We start from the raw sequence: 23,468 nt of genomic DNA, 5'->3' as shown, positions 1-23,468 counted from the left end.
GGCCAAACGGCTGAACAAATTTGGCTGAAAATTTAGTCCAAATTTAATGAATTTGAGCCGCGTCTTAAATCCGCTAAACCTTGTTTCAATTGGCCTGTGGCTTCAAACACATCTGAAGCCAACATCTGGTTAAGAAGTTATATCCACCTGACGGATGCAGGAGGGCGGAGGGGCGGCTGTCAACAACTCTCGCAGCAAAAGCGTGCATGCTTTCAACTCAATAAGAAAGAAGCTTTATTTGGATTGATCCAAGGAATGATGATGAAGAGAGGAAAGGTGGACAAGCAGGGAGAGTCTATGGTTGCCAGCTAATAGGCACCTCCAGGCAAGGATGCATTACACCCTTGCCTGGAGGTATCCAATCCGGACAAATGATTGGGAACATATGTTTGACTTAACATCCCGATTATGTCCTCTAAAAGATCTCTTTTTAAAAAAGCTTTTAGGACAAAATATGGCTAAAAATATTTCATTAACATTTTTGGAAAGCATAGCTACTTTCAAATTTTGCAATTTACACTATTTGTGTTAGATTTTTTTTAATTTCATGTGTTAAGTTTTTTATATGTTTTGTAATTCGAAATGATTTGTATTTGATATGTTTTGTTGTTAATTTGTTTTTATATGTTTATAAAGCAACCTTTAAAGCTACAATCGTTTTTTTTTAAAGTGACACGAAGCATATTCATGTACATATATACATATATGTACATGTAAATATTAAGAAAAGTTTATGTCACAGGACTTTCAAAGTATTTAATAAAAAACCTATAAAACGTAATAAATTAGTATTTTCTTACCTAAACTTTTGTTTCAGAAAACTAAAGAATGCTGGTTCTTAAGATAATCTATCTATTTGTATACACAGGTCAACAATAGCCTTTGTTTTTTATTAGATAAGAAAGACTATAGGAGCTGTGTCGACGATCAAATGTTGTTGAAAAGGATGATACAAATTTCTGAAAATGTTAAGAATGCGTGAATAAGTACTTTATGGTTAAAAGTTTAAAGTCAAATATGTAACAGTTTGCCATGTTTGATTGACAATGGTACCCTTTAACCCTGTGCAGGCTGGGGGGTCTGAATCTATGTATAGCCTAGGAGGACGCCAAACGCCCTACCCCCCCCCCCCCCCCCCACCCTAGAAAAAGGCCTTAGAGAATGGTATAGGGTTGAAATTAAATCATTAATTTATTAAATATAAGTAGGCAATTTCAAAATAACATATTTATAAATCTATTAAATATGTTTGTTATACTTTTATAAATATTTTTATCAAACATTTATTTATTTTGAACAAAAGCAATTTATTAAAATCAAAAGATGATAAAAAAAATTCCATTAAAAGAGAAAATTTCCACAAGTTTCAATTGATAAGTTTTTAAAATGCATCAAAGTTTTCTAGTGTAAAATATGCATAAAACCAATAAAGAATATGATAAATAACTCACGACCAAAACCTCGAGAGAAAAAAGTTGCAAAACTAGTTCTTTCGAAAAGATTATCATATATGTACATTGTACACTAATACAGTTAGTTTCAATAAACAATAAGTTTTAAGAAAACGTCAATCATCTTAACCAAAGTTTTGCACGAAAAAAAATGAACTTTTAGAATTTTTGTTTAAATTCACGATGATCTAACAGTTTCAATCCTAGGCACATCAAGCTGCGAGTTTGACTAATTAAACATAAATTTTTCGCCTTTTCTCCCTTTTTACTTTTTTTTGTGGCGTATGCTCTTTAAATTAAACACAAAAATGCGAATAAATTCAAATTTAAAAACAAACCGAATGAATCAATTCGTAATTAAGTCCAGGATGAATTGGACCTGAACAGCAAACTTTTGATTTAATCTAAAAAACAGCTGACTTTTTTTTGCGATTTCCCATTAGAGATGGCCGGATAAAACAAATTAATCTGTCAAACTGGAAAAGAAACGGATTAGTTAGCTCTCTGAACGGATTAACTAAATACAACAGTTATGATTTCAGATAAAGTTTATACATAGAACTCTCTTGTTTAAAGTTTATTCATAGAACTCTCTTGTTTAAAGTTTATTCATAGAACTCTCTTGTTTAAAGTTTATTCATAGAACTCTCTTGTTTAAAGTTTATCCATAGAACTCTCTTGTTTAAAGTTTATCCATAGAACTCTCTTGTTTAAAGTTTATTCATAGAACTCTCTTGTTTAAAGTTTATCCATAGAACTCTCTTGTTTAAAGTTTGTTTATTCATAGAACTCTCTTGTTTAAAGTTTATTCATAGATCTCTCTTGTTTAAAGTTTATCCATAGAACTCTCTTGTTTAAAGTTTATTCATAGAACTCTCTTGTTTAAAGTTTATTCATAGAACATTCTTGTTTAAAGTTTATTCATAGAACATTCTTGTTTAAAGTTTATTCATGGAACTCTCTTGTTTAAAGTTTATTCATAGAACTCTCTTGTTTAAAGTTTATTCATAGAACATTCTCGTTTAAAATTTAATTCCTTACTTTGCAGAAGAGTAAAGTATAAGCAGAGAAAACAAAGTCACAATTTAGAAATTGTCCAAGCTGTGCACTGCACTGCATTCTAGATAAATTTAAATCATTATTAATGTTATCATTCTATTTTGTCAAGAGTTATAATAATAATAAAAATGATTATAATTTTTTTCGACATTCAATTTTTTAAAGATTTTATTTCCGAGGACTATTAAAAGTCTGAGACCAGAGTCTAAAACTAAAGAATGCGCAAATTTTAAGTTCGAGGTTAAAAATTCTGTAAAATAATGAATAGCTACTTAAATATTAAACCTTCTCATTTTTAAATTTGAATTTCCCGGGAAAAATCTGAACTAATCACAGAAAAGGATTTACGGAGAATTATTACGTAAGTATTGATAATCAGCTGTTTTCTTAAATTTTAAATTATTTACGTAACGGAAGACAAAACATATTTCCAGTTACAACAGTATTTTGGGTTTACATGCAAACATTAATTAATCTAAAACGTGAAATTCATTTAATCGGTTTTTACTTCTAAATATATCATAATTAGTTGGATGCCGCTTACCACTGAATGATGATAGACAAATAGGGATTGCGGGATTTCAAGATTTTAACCACACGGTTAAAGTTCAGGTTTAGATTAAGTCAGACGTGGCATTTAACCATGAACTTAAAATTTAAGTCAAAACTTTTCGTTCTTTAGTTTTAGAAACTCTGGTAGATACAAAATTTTACATAGATAAAAAGAAAAAGATTAAATAAAATACAATACATATAAAAAACATGATAAAATAAATAGACATTGGGGCTGAAATAAAAAAAAAGCAGAAAGGATTTGAGCAGGGATTTATGATTCCCAGAATACTAATACTAAGTAAATTTTAATTTTTAATAAATTAATAGAAATGCAATGACAGAGACAGTTTAGAATTACATTTAAACTATTAAAATCATTTGGGACATAATTGTTTTTACATTTTTTAGTTTAGAAAAAAAGATAAGAATCAAAAAACATTTCGAGTGCCTGTTTTTTGAAGATGTTTTTAGATATAACTATTTCAAACAAAAAAATATTCTTAGAAAACAAAGACGATTTTGTAAAGATAAATGATTTAATAGATTAAAAAGAATAAAAACCCCTTAGTTTTAAAATTTTTAAAATTGAATATTTAAATTTTACTGATTAGACCCCTGTTTTCAGGTGTTGTACAGAGCCAGGATACAATTAAAGATACAAGAACTAGAAGAACTAGAGTTAGAAGAAAAATATCTATTTCAAATCTTGAAAACTCTACCTTAGGGAAAACAGTTTTTGATATTTTCTTTAATTGGAATTTTAATGGATTATTATAAAAAAAGCCTCATTAGGTGTTTTTCCTTTTTTGAAACAATATAAAGGAATTTATTGTCATTTTGTTTAGATCGACACCGGTAATTTTCTAGAAAACACACTCCCCCCCCTTGAGCCACCCCCCCTTTTTACCTCCCCAATTATGTTTGAATATTGTATATACTAGCTTGGGAACCCAACTTTGCCTGGACACTAAACTTTCGCTATACTAGCTATCCCACTAAACTTAAAATTTTACAACCAATTCGAACACTCGTCTTGACAATTTTTCAATGGGTTTTATACTATTTTACGTAAATCTCAGTATTTGCGAAAATAAATAATTAGCCATGAAATATTCGGGAACAGTTTTAAAGAGCTTTATATAATTATTCAATAAATAAAATCTGCAGCCTTCCATTTGTAGGTTTATAAAACGACATTTTACAAATTCTTTCGATTTCTCCGTAGGTCTGGGTTAAACTACAAATAAATTGAGGCAATTGTTTTCGTGTCAGAAATTTATGATTTTCACGTTCCTTCCATATTAAAGTTGGAATCTGCTGGAGTGCTCGCCTGTGGATACAGGGATAGAGATGTGCATGTTCGACTTCTTGTCATTTCTTTCGTTTATTGTTCTTTCATTGTTCGTTCATTGTTCGTGGTTGACCCATTTCGTACGTTTTTTTTTAATCAGTCAAAAAATTTACTTCTCAAAATTATCGTTAATTTTCCATCTATTTTGTTTGTTTTCTCACTGAACGAAAAATCGTTCATTCAGTAGAATAGTTCGTTCATTAGAATTTTTCATTCAGTGGAATTGTTTGTTCTATAAAATTATTCGTTCAGTAAAGAAAACGATATATTTAAAAAAATGTATTCCAAAAAATCGTTTGTTCAGTAAAAAGCTTAATCCTTTGTTTCAAAATCTTTTGAATAATTTGTTCGTTTAGTAAAAAAACTATAGTTTTTTTCAAGTTCGTTTGAACAATTTTTAACTGTTCCTTTTTTCGTTCGTTTTTAAAAAACAGCAATTTTTTCTTTCTCTTAATGGTCCATTCATTAATCGTTCGTTTTTTCTAAACGACACCCTCTTTCATGAACAATTTTGTTCTTTCTAAAATATTTCGTTCGTTAAAAAAAAAACCATGCCCTTCTCTATTCAGGGAGACCCCATTAACACGAGTTCATCAAGTTCAGTGGTTTAAGGACGACATTATATTCTTCAGCTACCAGCCAGGGACACGTCAACACGCTCATATCTACCCAGATACAGACTGGTTGGATCCAGGTCTAACATTTAGATTCAGAGATGGAAAGTTTTAATCCGACTCACCACTTTCCGTGGTGAGGCGTTTCCATACTGCATGCACCTATTCCATTCCATGTTGAATGATAACTACAACATTAGACATAAAAAACGTCTTGAATATAATCTTTTTAAAGAGAGGTAACCAAAGATGAGTACTTTACCATTTTTCAACAACATTTTAAACCCAGAATATACATTCATATTCTTGCTAACAGATGATGCATTACAGTAATTAATTCTACTTAATATCTATGAATGTTTACTCTGGCATTTCTATCATAATAATTTCCGTGAATTTATTTACTTGTTATGCCTGAGCAATAACTACTTGGTAAACCATGGGATTTTAATGTTGTAGTTATTATTGTAGTATAAAATAACAATCACTAATTTCGCGGGTTTCCAACATGTTTTTTTAACGCGGGAAAATTTTGCAATTTCTGACCGGCCATAAACCTTTCCAGGGGTCAAAAGTTGGCATAAAAACAATCAGACCAGTCAAATATATAAATAGATGATTGATTCCAGGCTCCGTATCCTACATGGTGGACCCTATACATGTGAACCAGGAACCTGGAGATGTTAAATCTGGATTCAACATCTCCGTTCTTACGGTTCGGTTTGACAGGATAGATGAGAAGATGTCCGGAGTTTATAAGTGTAATCTTAGTTTATCTCTCCTAGAACCAGGTTCATCTTTATACAATGAGATAAAATGAGATGATTGTTTGGAATTGTCAACAAATATGTTTGCATCAGCTGATTTCAAACTAGGCTTGTTTAAAATCTTAAGTCTTTGAATAGGTGATTCAGGATTTGAGCCCGTGAGAACTTGAGAAGTAGTTGAACCGGCGGTGGTTAGTTCAACAACCTCTCTCCAATTTATAAAATTCGGTCCCAGCATTCCAAAATGGCTTGAATTGAAGGTCTTAAGCTCAATTCCCGAGCTGGGAACTTGTGTACTGGATCCCATAATTCCGATCACGTGATGATATCGATATCCATTTGGGCACTTTTGAATTTTACGGAAAAATCTGCTTGATCTCTAGAAATTTTTACTTTGATTAGCTGTTAGTTTTATGAACTTTAGGGGATAAAGATAAAGAAATTAAAAAAATCTGTAGATTAACAATATATCGAGATCAAGCATTGAGCCAATATGCGCCGGTAATGAAAAGATTTAAAAGTTTGGTCTCTGAGGTGTTAACTAATTACTAAGTTTCTTTATTAATTCAGTTTTCTTATTTAATTTTCTCATGAGGGGTTGTATTATTTACGCTACCCACACTTCTGAAACTAAGTAATGATACAGAATAAAAATTATGTAATATAAGTATCAAGTATAATCGTTATGCTTTTAATATATTAAATACGCGACGGAGATTAATTAATCTATTGCTAGATCTAACAAATTCTAAAAATCTCGAGCTCTTTAATCAATATTAGATATAGAACACTGGGCATCAAGATACAGTGGTAGGTGACATGTCAATTCAACGAAGACGACTTTCGATTTATTTTTATATTTATTTATTATTGAGCTTTGTAAACTTGTAATTCGAAAAAAATCTTAAAAATTAATTAAAACTTAAATAAAAAAGTTATCTTCATCATGTTACTATTATCGCCTACCACTGTAGTTTAAATTATATCCTAAAATTGGATAAATCTGGAAAAAAATGTCGTCTTTAAGATAAAGCTTGAAACTAATTAATATTATTGCTAATGTGTGGGTCCTGGGGATATCCGGGTCCTGAGATCAAGATCTGGTAGACTCACAGTCTTATCCAACTCAGAGCAGGTCAGATTTTTATTCCATACAGTGAGACACATAAAATTGTGGAAAAGGAATACAATTTTATACATAAGATTTTTACTTAAATGAAATGTGTAAAATACTGTATACTGATTTTATTAAAAAGTTATTAATTTTTTTCACAGTTACTACTATTGATTTTATGGTCATTTTTATGCACTTAAATAGTCGCTTTATCGCAATTTCTCTAAGATCAGATGTAACCGTTAAATAACCTGCATTCATTCAAAGTTAGGTTTGATTTAAAGTTTTAATAAGAATTATCATGTATTGAGAATTCCAATATTACATTAAATATCAAATGTAATGAATTAACAAATTATATGTTCACCAAATTGATAAATGTATATACATAGTCTGAGAGAATATAGATAGACAACATTCATATATCTTTTTTATTTGATTTTATTTTGCTTATTAAACAAAATGGGTCTTTGGACACTGCGCAAAATTTGTGTTGAATTCATTGGACTATAGAAAATCTTAACTTCAGTCTAAAACTCGTTTTTAATTCATTGTTTTATTGGTTCCACTTTATGTACTGTATGTATCTACAGGGTCCCACTTTATGTACTGTATGTATCTACAGGCACTTTATGTACTGTATGTATCTACAGGGTCCCACTTTATGTACTGTATGTATCTACAGGATCCAACTTTATGTACTGTATGTATCTACAGGATCCAACTTTATGTACTGTATGTATCTACAGGGTTCCACTTTATGTACTGTATGTATCTACAGGGTTCCACATTATGTACTGTATGTATCTACAGGGTCCCAGTTTATGTGCTGTATGTATCTACAGGGTTCCACATTATGTACTGTATGTATCTACAGGGTCCCACTTTATGTACTGTATGTATCTACAGGGTCCAACTTTATGTACTGTATGTATCTATGCAGGGTCCCACATTATGTACTGTATGTATCTACAGGGTCCCACTTTATGTACTGTATGTATCTACAGGGTCCAACTTTATGTACTGTATGTATCTACAGGGTCCCACTTTATGTACTGTATGTATCTACAGGGTCCAACTTTATGTACTGTAATGTATCTACAGGGACCCACATTATGTACTGTATGTTTCTACAGGGTTCCACTTTATAAACTGTATGTATCTACAAGGTCCCACTTTATGTACTGTATGTATCTACAGGGTCCCAATTTATGTACTGTATGTATCTACAGGGTTCCACTTTATGTACTGTATGTATAATTTTTTAATTTTATTTCTCTTGTCGCTTGCGCAACTATCTAAGAATGCCGCGCACCATTCACATTTTTCGAAATCCGTTAAAAACGTTTTCTGAAAAAAAATATAAAAAAATTAGTTAAAAAATATTATAAAATATAAACTTTATATACAAATGTGGCGAAAGATAATCGATGACTATAGGTTGTAATATCTGAATGATTTGTTTGAAATTAAATTGATTTTTTTACGGTTTAAGTCGTGTGTTGCAATTTTTTCAATTTATATGGACGCTAAGTTATTCGGTATGAGACGTCTTTAACAATTTTCTCCTTATAGACGCAGCAGATAGAAGTAAGATTAGTAGCGATCAAACGCTTTTTTATCGCATTAAGCCTATACCCCCTTTCATTTTTCGCGAACACTCCCTTTAAAATAAAGAAAATATATTAGATTAAAACATCTGTACAGCTGTCTCTCAAGTCTAATCCTTTGTGGGTAGTGCTTTGATGTTGAACTATTTTTAGCTCTCAAATCTCAAAAACCATTTATCATTCATCAACTTTTAAAGACATGTGCTACTAAGTTGAAGTTGGCTCTAGAACTCCATCAAGAAGATCTGATTTGTCAGATGAAAGATTTACGTTTCTTAGAGTGAAGGAGTGCCATTTACTCTCAGAATAATTAGAATCATTGGTTTTGTGTTTTCTTAGAGTAAATAATACATTAAGACGTCAAACTAAAGTACATTTGGCTTAAAATTGAATTCATGAATGTTTTTAATCCCAACTCCTCAATAGAAGAGCTGTTGAGAACTACAAAAGTGTTTTGAATTTCTAATGTATAACCGGATAAACGGAATTTTTACCTTCTTCTTCTGTCTAGTTAGCAGTGATATTTGAGACGGTTATTGTTGTTTTTTCCAAGCAGATCGTCCAGATTTCTAAATTTAATTATCATAAATATAAGTGTTCAATTTATTTGAAATCTCAGTGACAATTTGATACCAATGTTTGCAAACATCAGTTTCAATTAGATACAATTTAATATGACAACTTTGCATGCAATTCTTTCACAACTCTACATGGATCAACAGTAAACAGAATGTCGAAGTACTTCTAAATTATTCTTGTAAAAGTATTCTTTAAATCCAGCAATGGTACCTAAAACAGTGGTAACTACAAAAAAAGAGAAATGATTGCCAGGTTCGTTCTTTCTTTTGGGTTGATTTGGAATTTTATAACTGATTCCTTTCGAAGAATATACCCAGAGGTTTTATAAAAGTATATAAGTTATAAGAATTACACATTTCAAAATCCTAAATAAAAGAACGAAAGAAGACGACAATCCAATTAATAAAATTTTTCTTACATATTCTTATATATAGGTTGTATCCGGTCCAGATATTGAACTAGATATCAGTACAGGGTATAGACAAGGGAATCAGATGCATCTCATGTGTTCTAGTCAGGGTTCTCCAGCTCCTTATCTAGTCTGGAGCTATATCAGGTATAGTCAGGGTTCACCAGCTCCATATCAAGTCTGGAGCTATATCAGGTATAGTCAGGGTTCACCAGCTCCATATCTAGTCTGGAGATATATCTGGTATAGTTAGGGTTCACCAGCTCCATATCTAGTCTGGAGTTATATCAGGTATGGTCAGGGTTCTCGAGCTCCATATCTAGTCTGGAGCTATATCAGGTATAGTCAGGGTTCTCCAGCTCCATATCTAATCTGGAGCTATATCAGGTATAGTCAGGGTTCACCAGCTCCATATCTAGTCTGGAGATATATCAGGTATAGTCAGGGTTCTCGAGCTCCATATCTGGTCTGGAGCTATATCAGGTATAGTCAGGGTTCTTGAGCTCCATATCTAGTCTGGAGCTATATAAGGTATAGTCAGGGTTCACCAGCTCCATATCTAGTCTGGAGCTATATCAGGTATAGTCAGGGTTCACCAGCTCCATTTCTAGTCTGGAGCTATATCAGGTATAGTCAGGGTTCACCAGCTCCATATCTAGTCTGGAGCTATATCAGGTATAGTCAGGGTTCTCCAGCTCCATATCTAGTCTGGAGTTGTATCCTGCAAATCATGCCGTTAATGGAAATTCCGAAATCTAAGTTTACTTGAAATAACCTTTGCAGTCCCTATAATATGAAATGCTAATGATTTTTCTTTCAGAGGAGAAGAACAAGACTTGGTAAGTTTCGTTTTGAATATTGAACATTACACATATATAGATGAGCTCCAGAAGGACGGTGTAAACTAGAAACATATCCTCTGTATAGGATAAACTCCGGTATAGGACGGAGTAAACTAGAAACATATCCTCTGTATAGGATAAACTCCAGTATAGGACGGAGTAAACTAGAATTATATCCTCTGTATAGGATAAACTCCAGTATAGGACGGAGTAAACTAGAAACATATCCTCTGTATATAGGATAAACTCCAGTATAGGACGGAGTAAACTAGAAACATATCCTCTGTATATAGGATGAACTCCAGTATAGGACGGAGTAAACTAGAAACATATCCTCTGTATATAGGATGAACTCCAGTATGACGGAGTAAACTAGAAAGATATCCTCTCTACAGGATAAACTCCAGTATAGGACGGAGTAGACTAGAAACATATCCTCTGTATAGGATAAACTCCAGTATAGGACGGAGTAAACTGGAAACATATCCTCTGTATAGGATAAACTCCAGAATAGGACGGAGTAAACTAGAAACATATCCTCTGTATAGGATAAACTCCAGTATAGGACGGAGTAAACTAGAAACATATCCTCTGTATAGGATAAACTCCAGTATAGGACGGAGTAGACTAGAAACTTATTCTCTGTATATAGGATGAACTCCAGTATGACTGAGTAAACTAGAAACCTATCCTTTGTATATAGGACGAGCTACATTAGGACGGAGTAAACTAGAGATCTATCCTCTGTATAGGATGAACTCCAATAGGACGGAGTAAACTAGAAACCTCTCCTCTGTATAGGATGAACTCCAGTAATACGGAGTAAACTATAAACCTATCCTCCGTATATAGGACGAGCTCCAGTATATGACGGAGTAAACTAGAAACCTATATTGTATATAGGATAAACTCCAGTAGGACGGAGTAAACTAGAAACCTATCCTCTGTATAGGATAAACTTCAGAAGGACGGTGTAAACTAGAAACCTATCCTCTGTATATAGGATGAACTCCAGTAGGACGGAGTAAACTAGAAACCTATCCTCTGTATATAGGATGAACTCCAGTAGGACGGAGCAAGCTAGAAACTTGTTCTTGTATTGTATAGAAAGAAGAAACACCCGTAGGACGGAGCAAGCTGGAAACCTATCCGCTATCCGTATCTGTATCTGGAGTTGAAACCAGAAAACTTGGACTCTCTGTTCTCTGCTGCTCTGAAACTAAGTTCTCCTGCTCTCTTCAGTCAGGGGGGGAAATGTTGAAAACTGAGGTAAATTGAAAATTGATAGAACCAAAAAGATCTTGAATCCCATTCATTGGAACCTTTAAAATACTTTCGGTGAAATATTAATATTATTATTTATTTAAAGAACTGCATGCCCAGTTTATAAAGGCATCCCTTATCTATGTAACTATTTGGAAGATATCGTCGTTTTTCTATTTTGAAAATTTCTTTCTTATTTGCTCTGCATATATCTATCTGCTATAATCACAAGTGACGTTTAAAGAATTTATAGAATGGATATCAAGGATATTATTTCAGCCCCGACAAAGTTATAAAAGGTACTGTTGTGAATTGTGTAGTTGGTGGGTCTCTTTAAGGAACTGTAAACGTAATTTCAACTGAACCTCTAAATAAAGCTGAATGCTTAATTTACGGTTTTTCTGAGAAATTATAAGTTAGATATTTATGTTTTGTTTATTAAATTGTTAATTGCTAATCAGAAGCAATGGAGAAATTAACAGAATTAAACATTTTTTTCGAATCAGAAATTCGACGGCTTCTTCAAAATTTTTATCAGACTCAGTTGTCAAGGGTATTCTTGTAAATCGGACATTTGCTTTCTTGGTATGGAGGGTCACTTAAAACTTCCTTTGAAAATAAGTTTACAGTCCCTTTTAGGTTGAGTTGGTTGAGCATGACAAGGTTTGGAGGCTGGAGATGATTAACCCGGAGGTTACTCCGGAGGACCAGAAGCAGGAAGAAGAAGAACTAGAGGTCAACCTGGTTTTAAATATGAAATTTTCAGATTTCAAGAAATAATAATCCAATTTTTGGAATCCGGAACACAACTAAGCATATCTTACCGCTCATTGATAATATTCCAGACAAGTTTTTGATTTAGAAGTTTATTTTGAAAAAAGACAACATCTGGCATTTATATATGACCCAATTATAGAATACTAGGCTTTTTGAACGCTTCGTGCCCATATTTAAATTCAACTTTTAAATGTTGCTCTGTCTGCTCCATTTTCTCTTTTTAGATTATTAAAAATTTGCGGATTTATCGATTTTTTTTGTAGATTTTGAAAAATAGAATATATTAAAAGGTCAAATTTTTTAATCCTTACCTTAGAGGTCATGTGAGGTCCCACCAAAAATTTGGGATCAATCGGTTCAGCTGTTTCTATGTTTATTGGATATAAAAAAAGAATATAATATGTACTTTAAACTTTTAAAATGTTTTACTATAGGAAGATTATGACTGGAGAATGAATATATTTGTATGGGTTGGATGGGGTTCTGCAGGGATCTGTTTGCTCTCCATATTTATTTGTTGTCTCTGCTGCTGTATTTGCTCACACAACAAGAGGAACTTTTCTCAACACTTAATCCAGTTTTTATTTGAAGAAACTGATAATCTAATCTTAAGATCTATATATTTTTGCAACCTGATGTGGAAACATTTGCCTGGTTTTTAACTTGAGAAAGGTTGAGGCCTGGTCTCTAAGTTGAGAAAGGTTGAGGCCTGGTTTTTAACTTGAGAAAGGTTGAGGCCTGGTTTCTAACTTGAGAAAGGTTGAGGCCTGGTTTCTACCTTGAGAAAGGTTGAGGCCTGGTTTCTAACTTGAGAAAGGTTGGGGCCTGGTTTCTAACTTGAGAAAGGTTGAGGCCTGGTTTCTACCTTGAGAAAGGTTTAAGTCTGGTTTCTAACTTGAGAAAGGTTGAGGCCTGGTTTCTTACTTGAGAAAGGTTGAGGCCTGGTTTCTAACTTCAGAAAGGTTGAGGCCTGGTTTCTACCTTGAGAAAGGTTAAAGCCTGGTTTCTAACTTGAGAAAGGTTGAGGCCTGGTTTCTAACTTGAGAAAGGTTGAGGCCTGGATTCTAACTTGAGAAAGATTGAGGCCTGGATTCTAAATTGAGAAAGGTTAAAGCCTGGTTTATACCTTTAGAAAGGTTGAGGCCTGAATTCTAAATTGAGAAAGGTTAAAGCCTGGTTTCTAACTTGAGAAAGGTTGAGGCCTGGTTTCTACCTTGAGAAAGGTTGAGTCCTGGTTTTTAACTTGAGAAAGGTTGAGGCCTGGTTCTAACTTGAGAAAGGTTGAGGCCTGGTTTCTAACTTGAGAAAGGTTGAGGCCTGGTTTTTAACTTGAGAAAGGTTGAAACCTGGGTTCTAACTTGATAAAGGTTGTAAGAAGGATGACAAGGAAAAGGAGGAATCAGGAAATTCTCCGACGAGAAATATACAATAATAAGTAATTAATTTTAAGTTTATTATTGGGACTATCGGTCAAATTTCCAGTGACCTTCCATTTTAAAAGTTGCTTACTCAATCAATCACGACAATTTGGTAAATTCACAAAAGTTACAATTTGGTAATGAAACCTGGTAACGTCATAAAAGTGACAATCTGGTAATGACAATTTGGAAATGACAATTTGGTAACGACATAAAAGTGACAATCTGGTAATGACAATTTGGAAATGACAATTTGGTAACGACATAAAGTGACATTTTGTTTATGACAATTTTGATAAAAAAGCATACATATTTGCCATTATTAATAAATAATTAATTAGATTATGTTGGGTTAGGTTAAGTAAAGACTATTTCTGGGCCGAGCGCTGCAGCTAGGATGGGTTTGGGGGCCGGGCGCTGCGGCCTCTTAAATGTTAAAATGTTGATTTTAGCTGATTATTTTAAGCTCCTTATTTAGCAATTTTCTTTAAATTTTGCAACTGTAATAGCCTGTAATAGCTTGTTATAGACACAGCACTCGGTCTAGAAGTATCTTAACCCCACTTATCCAACATCATGTAAGAGACAGTACATTATTCAACATTAAAGACTCCGCAAGTGCTCGGACAGCCCATCCTAGCCGCAGCACTCGGCCCAGAAATTCTCCTAATCTAACATAACCCAAAGTAATGTGAGAGACAGCAAATTATTCAACATTTAAAAAGAGGCCACGGTGCTCGGCTCCTGGCTCATCCTAGCCGCAGCGCTTGGCCCCTACACTTTTTATCCTAACCTAACCCAAAATAATGATAGAAACAGCTCATTATTCAACATTAAGAGGCCGCAGCGCTCGGCCCCATAGCTGCAGCGCTCGCCCCAAAAACTGCCTTTACCTAACCTAACCCAACACAATGTAACATTTTGATAATCGACATTTTGTTTTTTAAATCTAATTAATCCAAACCTATTCATATATTCCCAAATACAGTCTATTGTGTTTTGTTTGATCATTGATAAAGATTTTTTTTAAATACACATTTAATGAACTAGAGGTTAACAAAAGTTACCTAGACTACAAAATTGTCACTTTATGTAGTTCAAATTGTCATTTTATGAAGCATTCAAATTGTCATTACCAAATTGTCACTTTTTGTAGCTACCAAATTGTAACTTTTACATCGTTAACAAATTGGCATTACCAAATTGTAACTTTTTGTAACTACCAAATTGTCATTACCAAATTGCTATTTGTTTGTAGTTACCAATTTGCCAATACCAAATTGTCACTTATATGTACTTAACAAGTTGTAATTACCAAATTGTCATTGTCAAATTGACGTTACCAAAAATCCGCGCGTGGAATATATAATTGTTTTTGAGAAGTATTTATACTGACAATTTCCTCTCTATTGTTTTTGGAGTAGAAATCCGAAATTTAATAAATATTTTAAGAGTACAGTACTGAATCGGACAAAATACAGTGGTAGGCATTTATACCAATACAATGAAGACGACTTTCGAATTCAATTTTGATTTAAATTACGCTGTTAAACAGCCTGAATCCACCATAGAAGTCAAGAGAATTTATCATTTAAAAATTCTTCTCTTTGATTACATGTAAACTTGTAATTCGAAAAAAGCTTGTTAACAATCAAACTTATTTTAAAAAGTCGTCTTCATTTTAGTGATATAATCGCCTACCACCGTATGGAAATAGAGTAATCATATATAGTGCGATACACTAAAGGAATAAAATACAGTAATGAACTCAACTCATTGTATTTACTGAAATAAACTTTTATCTCATGGTTTATCAACGCTGGCTCTAGATCCTAATTTCTACCTGATGGATTATATTTCTCCTAACAAAAATAAATGCCTACAATAGTTCGAATATAGTGTACTCAACCAACTGAATAATCTAGTTCTTTTAATAACGTAAAAAGAAAGACTATTTTCAATGTTCTAAAATTGTCTAAATATCAAGACGACATTTTTTGTACTCAATTTGTTAATGCAAGAATTCTCAATTAAGGATTCACTTTATATATAAATTGTGATTCATTTATTTCAGGAAAAGAGAGAGTAGATCCCGGTCCTTGAGTAGAAGATCAACCAAGAGGAAAGCTCCTGATCCGTCCTACTCATCTCAAGACCCGTCCTTTACCAGTCCTGATCCGGACCCGTCCTATCCCGGTTACATCCTGGAGCAACAGTCCTAATCCTAGATACATCATATCCCGCAGAAACATTCCTACTCCTAAATCCATCTCTTATTCTAGGAGAGCACCGGAGCAACTGTCCTAATCCAATTACATCCTATCATATGGTTTATTCTTGAGCAACAGTCCTAAATCTCGAATTATTCTCTTCCTGGTTTATCCAGGAGCAATAGTCCTAATCCTAATTACATCTTATCCTGGGTTTATCCTGGAGCAACAGTCTTAATCAAGAATCCATCATATCTTAGATTTATCCTGGAGAAACAGTCCTAATGCTGAATACATCATATTCTGGACCTATCCTGGAGAAACAGTCCTAATCCTTAATACATCATATCCTGGGTTTATCCTGGAGCAACATTCCTAATCCTAAATAAATTATGTCCTAATCTTGGAAAACACCAAGATTCAGGTACAGTCCTAATCCTATTCCATCCTATCTTGGGTTTATCCTGGAGGAATAGTCCTAATCCTATTCCATCCTATCTTGGGTTTATCCTGGAGGAATAGTCCTAATCCTATTCCATCCTATCTTGGGTTTATCCTGGAGGAATAGTCCTAATCCTATTCCATACTATCCTGGGTTTCTCTCGGAGAAACAGTCCTGGTCATTATAAACATCCTGTTCTGGTTTTATCATAGAACAAAAGTCCTATGTCTCAGTATATCCTTCTCTAGCATTATAAAGGAGCAACAGTTATAATCTGATGTGTCATATTCTGGGTTGTAATAGAGCAACAGTCCTAGCTAATCTTGAATTCATTCTGTTCTGCCATTATCAGTTCTATTTATGACCATGCAATATGCATACCATGTACTCTAATTGTGATTTATTAAATGTAGAACCTGATAAATTATCCAATTCAATTTGTATTTTTTCTTGAAAAATGTACTCTGCTCCAAAATTCACAAAAAAAACATCCTGCTCTTGTAAATGAAAGCTTAGCAATGCCAGCATGTATCCAAGTTATTAAATACTTCTTTCTAAATAACTTATTATTTTACAGCGAATAAATATTAACTACCAAATATCATTAATCAGTACGTTTACTGTTTGCTGAAAGGTCAAAGCGCCCCCTCACAAAAAAAACTCTCAGTTATGGGAATAAAAATGATAATAAAAATGATAATGATGATACTAACAATAATGATAATAATAATAATAATGATAATACTGATGATAATGACAATCATGATTATATTAATTATAAATTGATAACGATAATATAGTACTAATAATTTTTTTTGACAGAAATATTCCGGAAACGTGTGGGGGGGGGGAGAATAATTTTACTCCAGTGCAGGGTTTGGTGTCCCCACCCTTCTGTCTCCCCTGGTGCCCCTGGCGTATATCTATCTGCTATGGTTTGGAATAACCTTCAGCAATGTATATACTTGGAATAATGTTTAGTCTGCCTGCTACGGCCAACGAACCAACATGTAAGTACTTCTGCTTAGAATCTTCTAAACCCAGGGAGATTCGGAATCTTCTAAACCCAGGGAGATTCAGAATCTTCTAAACTCTGCAGGGGGATTCAGAATCTTCTAAACCCTGCAGGGTGATTCAGAATCTTCTAAACCCTGCAGGGTGATTCAGAATCTTCTAAACCCTGCAGTGAGATTCAGAAAAATTAGAACACTTTAAAGGCACTGGGGGGATGGGGGGCACTTTAAAGTGCCCCCCATCCCCCCTTCCCGGCCCCCCCATTTAGTTGTAAACCCAAATTACTACGATAACCTTTTGAACCTTACTTGAGCAGTAAAGAGGGAGATATCGTCGTTATTTTCAAATCAATTTTTTGTATAATCTGTAGAATTCTAAAAGTCCTGATATATAGAAACCACAAATAATTTATACCGTTGTGAGGAGTCGGACATGTCCTCTACCGATAGAGGAAACTTTGATATCCAGCTTATTAGATTTATCATCACCTAATAAGTACGGTCTGAGCTGGGAACTTTAGAATGGATAACCTTTAATCCCAACTACTTAATACGAATATTCACTGTGGAAACTTTTAATTTGAGTACTTAATCTACTCTTTTTCTCTCTCTTTGGATATCCTTACATTATTTTCTTCAATGAAGTGCAGGAATATATTTCGTAAATTGTATTGACCAATGACAGCTTTGTATATAAATTCTATCCCATGAGAGAAATCTGCAATTTCTAACAAATCAAGAATTTGTTGTCGGCCATTTTGTAAAGTAATCGGTGAGGAAAAATATTTAATAATACGTTTTAGATTCTTTTGAAACCAATTTTAACTAATGTATTAATAAATAAATGGGTAAGAAATTAAGTGAGGGCCCTTTCAGTCAAGAAAACCAACAAATCTGGCGTTCTTAGAATCCAATTTGTTGATCTAAATATTTAATCTCAAAAATAACATAATCTCGAGATTATGTAAGTCTCGAGATTAACAAAAACAAAGGATTAAGCATTAATCCTGATATCCACCATTCTAAAGTTTCCAGCTCTGTATACATAAGGTTCTCAAACCCACGGAAATGATTTGAGTCTTTAATCCGCAAACTCAAATGTTTTAATCCGCAATGAAGATTAGAACACTACTTATATCTTTTTAACCCTATAATGTATACCATCGATATTTCAATCAGGGATTGTGACAAAAAAAACTCCTTGGATTAGGCTGGGTTGCATTTTCAATGTTAACATAAATGCCATTTTTTATTTAAAAAAAGTACGAAACAAACTACTGAATATCTTGACGTTAAATCTAGGAACAAATTTGAATTCCCAACTGCCCTGACTCTGAGTGTGACTCAGTATACATGCTATTCACAACGTCCCTTTAAAAGGACAGACCGGCTATGTAAGGTAATTGAACTGAGCTCAAACTCAGGCTTTACAGATCTTTAAAAAGTTTTTATGCCTCAAATGAATCCTAAAGAGTTCGTCCACAACACCGCAAACTCAGTTTAACTACCTAACATAGCCGGTCCGTCCCTTTAAAAGAGCCTTCTATAAGTATTTGACTAGAACAACGTTAGAACAACATCATAAAACAGATGAAATTGTAAAATATCATGTTTGTCCAAACTACAAGTAGCTCCGAGCACCAGGGTGTGTCATAATACCAAAACCTGATTTGTATAAATATAATACCGTTACTCTCAACTCTCAACTTGGAAAATTATAAATATTTTGGAAAAATAAAAACACTTTATTTGTTTCAGGAATAAATATATCTTTTAATAATTCTTATATATCCCTTGTCATATGTTTTTTAATAATTACCTTCCGCTTCTTTTTAAACTTTTAACGTTTCATATTTTTGCAACATTTGATATTTGTAATGAGGAAGCAGAGATAGTTCCTCGGATTGTAACCTTTAGCTTCCTGTTCTAAGGAGTCAGTAATTTTTGTTAGAAATTGCACAAAATTATGGCAATACTAGAACCTCTTTAAAAGAGCTGTACATGAAGTTTCAAGCGACCAATTCACAACGGTACCTTTAGAACCGTTTATTTTTTAAATGCACAAGTAACTTTCGCAGCAAAGCCTAAAATAAAAATACACAGTTTTTTCATGGGGGGGCATTTAAAATTATGCTAACGGTCCATTTATACCAAACAAACCTGAGAAATATTTAACAAATGTAAATTGATAACCAGTATATACTGGAATAAAAATAGTTTTAGTCTTAAATTCCACTTTAAACTAGTTATCATCGTACGTACATATAAACTGTCTTTGTTAAATTTAAATTTGCAGTACATTTCTTACAAAAACAACTATTTTGAATGTACAATGTATACTGTACATCTCTAAAGGAATTGAGTCTTTGACACAAATGATTTTCAAATTATAATCATAGCTCTTAGATATTTCAAACTATGAATTGTATTCGTTCAAATAATAATTTAGTTTGAAATATCAAAGGTTTACCCATTAAACATGATATATTAATGAGAAAGTATAAACAGCATTTCTTGAATTTAAAAATCATTTTTGTTTAGGCTGGTTATTGTGTTATTGCTTGGGTTGGTTTCCAGTTCCCCTGTCTCCAGGTTGGTTCGACAAACTCGCCAGAGTTCGAACCTTCTCCTCCTGGGGGCCAGGGAAGGGATTACCAGAGCTGAACCTAGACAAGACACGCAGCAGTTCGATCTACCAGCAGGAGAAGCTCTAGATTTATTCTACAGGTTATTCAGCTCCAGTTTTACTAAATCGCCATTTTCTTTTCATTATCCGCCATCTTGAATAATATTATCCGCCATCTTGAATAATATTTATTATCCGCCATCTTGAATAATATTATCGCCATCTTGAAAAATATTATCTGCCATCTTGAATAATAATTACTATCCGCCATCTTGAATAATATTATCCGCTAGCTTGAATAATATTTACTATCCGCCATCTTGAATAATATTATCCGCCAGCTTGAATAATATTTACTATCCGCCATCTTGAATAATATTATCCGCCATCTTGAATAATATAATCCGCCATCTTGAATAATATTTACTATCCGTCAACAAAATTAATCTTTAGATCAATTTCACATTAAAATCAAAATGAATGTTTCCCGCATTTATATTTATTATTTCCATCATTCAATTAATGGTTCTAGCTTTAGTAGATTTTGCAACACAATAAAACGTTCACCAATGAGCAATTTTTTGGCATTAACATTTACGCTTTAAATCCATTCTATTTGTTTCACTCATCATTTTTTGAATGAAAATTCGAAAACCTTAAAAATTCCAACAAAATTTTTTATATTCTTTTGTAAAAAACTGTTGCATCATTATGATGTAAGACGAGACGAAGATTCTTCATTACTGATAATGTTATTTCCCGGAATTTATAATAAAAAACACAACAACATACCGTAATTGCTAAGCCGTCACGCTCTTTGTGTTTTGTTTTGAAATTTCACGGTTTTGAGTCTGAAATGATATTTCTATTCTAACCTTGAAATCATAATTCCTGAAAATGCATTCGTTTTTAAATACACTCAAATGAAAACGAAATTAATCAAACAAATTTATTTAATATTTAGATTAAAGTTTCTGATAGGTTTCACTTATTCTTGTTACAACCTAGAATTTACTTTTTGTCTTGAATCTTAAATGTAAAAATGTGTATTAATAATAAGTATTTAATCTAAAGAATAAATACATCCTATATAAAATAATGAAGGAAACTATACAATGTAGATAAAAAACAAATAAAACAATGGATCAAGAACATAGATTTTTCTTTTTATTCCATTCTGTTCTATTCTATTCTATTCTATTCTATTCTATTCTATTCTATAATTATTCTATTCTATTCTATCCTATTCTATTCTATTCTATTCTATTATATTATATCATATTCTATTATATTTTATTCCATTCAATTCTATTCTGTTCTATTCTATTATATTCTATTTATTTTATTCCATTCAATTCTATTCTGTTCTATTCTATTATATTCTATTCTATTCTATTCTATTCTATTGAATTCTATTCTATTTTATTTTATTCTATTCTATTCTACTCTATTCTATTCTATTCTATTCTGTTCTATTCTATACTATTCTATTGTATTATATTCTATAATTATTCTATTCTTCTCTATACTTTTGTATTATTTTCTTTCCTATTCTTACTTTAATCCAATTCTGTTTTTTATATTTTTTCAGATCTTTTTTTTATTTTCTACTGTTCTCGAATGTAAGTTTAAATATCTTTATATTCATCTTATGTTCTTGTTAAACCCCGTTCTATAATATTCTCAAACCATTATATTTTCAGATTTGGATTTTTCTCTTTGTCTGTGCGAGTGGTTCCACGTGACGACTTCGGAACTTGGGTAATCCGCGAACCCACTTCAAAAATATTCACATCCGAGTCCGTCCGACAAATCACTCTGCCTCAGGCTAACAGGTTCCAGGATCAGTTTCAGATTTATTTCTGCGACGATTTGGACGATCTAATGAAGCACTATTTTCACGATTTTGATGCCGAAGGGGTTCGAGAACCCTACCGAATGTTCACTGGCAGCTGGAGAACTCCAACCACCGTCAAATATTTCGGGATCAGCGAGAGCATTCTCAAATCCGACGCAGGGTTTGTTCTTGTAAAGCTGGCTAAGCCCAAGGCTACCCTGAAGATTGAAGGTACGCCTCAGTTAAAACCCGACGCCTCCGACGCGTTTCAAAGAATTCGATCTGGAGATAAGGAGAGTGTAGAACAGTTTGTACAGAATCATGGAAGTCATTATATTGAGTCCTTGACTGTAGGAGATGCTGTATACCAGGTCCTAGCTCTAGACCGAGGAATGTATATCAAGGCTAAGAACGACGTGTTAGTTGAAAAGAAGGTGACCAAGTTCGACGACATCTACGACGCCTACCTCGCCCCCTGGGTGGTCAAGGAGAATGGTAAAGTTCTTGTCGCTAGCGGGGATAACAGGGTTGGAGACTTCTTAAAGGGACGTGTATTTAAACAACTTCCCTTCGCTAGCTATCCAAGTATATTTGAGATTAGAAAACAACCTGATATACTGGATCAACTGGAGTTTTTAACCCAGGATACTACCGCCGTTATAGCTCTACATTTCCGCTCCTTGGGATCCCTCCTACCTTCCCTAGAGTCTCAGGAGTTCTATAAAGAAATTGTAAATACAGAACTTGCCTTGTGGGAAGCAAATATTTGAGTGGAGTTTAAACTAATTCCTGCACAGAGAGTACAAAGAGTACAGAGAGTACAGTGTGTAGCTTGAAGAGTTTACCGCGCGCATTTATGAGAATGTTGCCGAAGCGCGGAACGTGGAGATTTGAAGGCTGAGCATTGAGCAATGAACAATTAAACTATGACAGCTATTGTAAAGTTGTATGCTAATTTATTTATTTATTAGTTAATAAACTTTCTTTATGATATATAAGTTTTGAAGTAGTTGAGAATACATATTAGAATTATAAAAACATGGATAAATATAAGATAATGCAGTCCCCGTAAATAAAGGTTGTTTACATCCCTGGCACACAATTATTAAGTTAAATATTAAATGCATGAATGCATACACTTTAATGAAAATATAAGGCAAGAAAAAGCTTTGCTTATAATATCAAACTCACACTGCTACAAAAATTGAAGAAATTCGGAAGCGGAAAAGTTTAAATTTGTTGCTGCAGCGATTATCTTAGATATCATTATCATCATCATCTTGGAGCATTCGCCAGTTTCCTTGATACCAATCAGAAGGACGGGTTGCACACGCATCTCCGCGGCATTTCTTCCTCTTAGATAGTTTCCGCGGGCAAGCGCGACCGCCATTTTGTGGTTCCGCAATAATTTCCCGTGTTTTTGTTGCCCAACCTCGTCCACAGGATACAGAGCAAGCTGACCAATCTGACCAATCAGATACCTGGCAGAATTTCAACATTTTTCTTAATCCTTTTGAAATATTTATTTTTC

General features: G+C 33.3%; 3 protein-coding genes across 3 annotated transcripts in view; 2 read left to right on the top strand and 1 right to left on the bottom strand.

Moving 5' to 3' along the window:
* Positions 1-831: 831 nt before the first annotated feature.
* LOC111698191 (uncharacterized) lies at positions 832-17,063 on the top strand. Its single transcript, XM_023468452.1, has 13 exons — positions 832-868; positions 3,691-3,789; positions 4,338-4,407; positions 4,986-5,110; positions 5,660-5,821; positions 6,865-6,932; positions 9,535-9,656; positions 10,330-10,348; positions 11,459-11,620; positions 12,254-12,349; positions 12,826-12,944; positions 13,767-13,826; positions 15,884-17,063. Exons 5-13 carry the CDS (start codon positions 5,674-5,676, stop codon positions 16,029-16,031), a joined length of 942 nt encoding a protein of 313 aa, XP_023324220.1. The 5' UTR covers positions 832-868; positions 3,691-3,789; positions 4,338-4,407; positions 4,986-5,110; positions 5,660-5,673; the 3' UTR covers positions 16,032-17,063.
* Positions 17,064-17,369: 306 nt separating this feature from the next.
* On the top strand, positions 17,370-22,930 carry LOC111698153 (torso-like protein). Its single transcript, XM_023468411.1, has 3 exons — positions 17,370-17,471; positions 20,016-20,201; positions 21,804-22,930. Coding segments are annotated over exons 1-3 (1,092 nt in total). The 5' UTR covers positions 17,370-17,469; the 3' UTR covers positions 22,708-22,930.
* Positions 22,889-23,468, bottom strand: part of LOC111698152 (spondin-1) — a 23,449-nt gene continuing 22,869 nt past the window's right edge. The window contains exon 15 of the mRNA XM_023468410.1: positions 22,889-23,418. Coding sequence (XP_023324178.1) covers positions 23,194-23,418 — 225 coding nt within the window. The 3' untranslated portion in view covers positions 22,889-23,193. The remainder of the gene's footprint in view (positions 23,419-23,468) is intronic.

This window comes from Eurytemora carolleeae, unplaced genomic scaffold (assembly GCF_000591075.1).
Source record: "Eurytemora carolleeae unplaced genomic scaffold, Eaff_2.0 scaffold21, whole genome shotgun sequence".
NCBI classification, from domain to species: domain Eukaryota; kingdom Metazoa; phylum Arthropoda; class Copepoda; order Calanoida; family Temoridae; genus Eurytemora; species Eurytemora carolleeae.
This window is presented reverse-complemented; position numbering and strand designations above follow the sequence as displayed.

Coding starts and splice junctions, on each gene's coding strand:
- LOC111698191 (XM_023468452.1), top strand. CDS start 5,674: ATGGTGGACCCTATACATGTGAACCAGGAACCTGGAGATGTTAAATCT. Junction 5,822..6,864: donor TTTATCTCTCCTAGAACCAG/GTTCATCTTTAT, acceptor GCTAATGTGTGG/GTCCTGGGGATATCCGGGTC. Junction 11,621..12,253: donor GGGAAATGTTGAAAACTGAG/GTAAATTGAAAA, acceptor AGTCCCTTTTAG/GTTGAGTTGGTTGAGCATGA.
- LOC111698153 (XM_023468411.1), top strand. Junction 20,202..21,803: donor GCTCTAGATTTATTCTACAG/GTTATTCAGCTC, acceptor TTATATTTTCAG/ATTTGGATTTTTCTCTTTGT.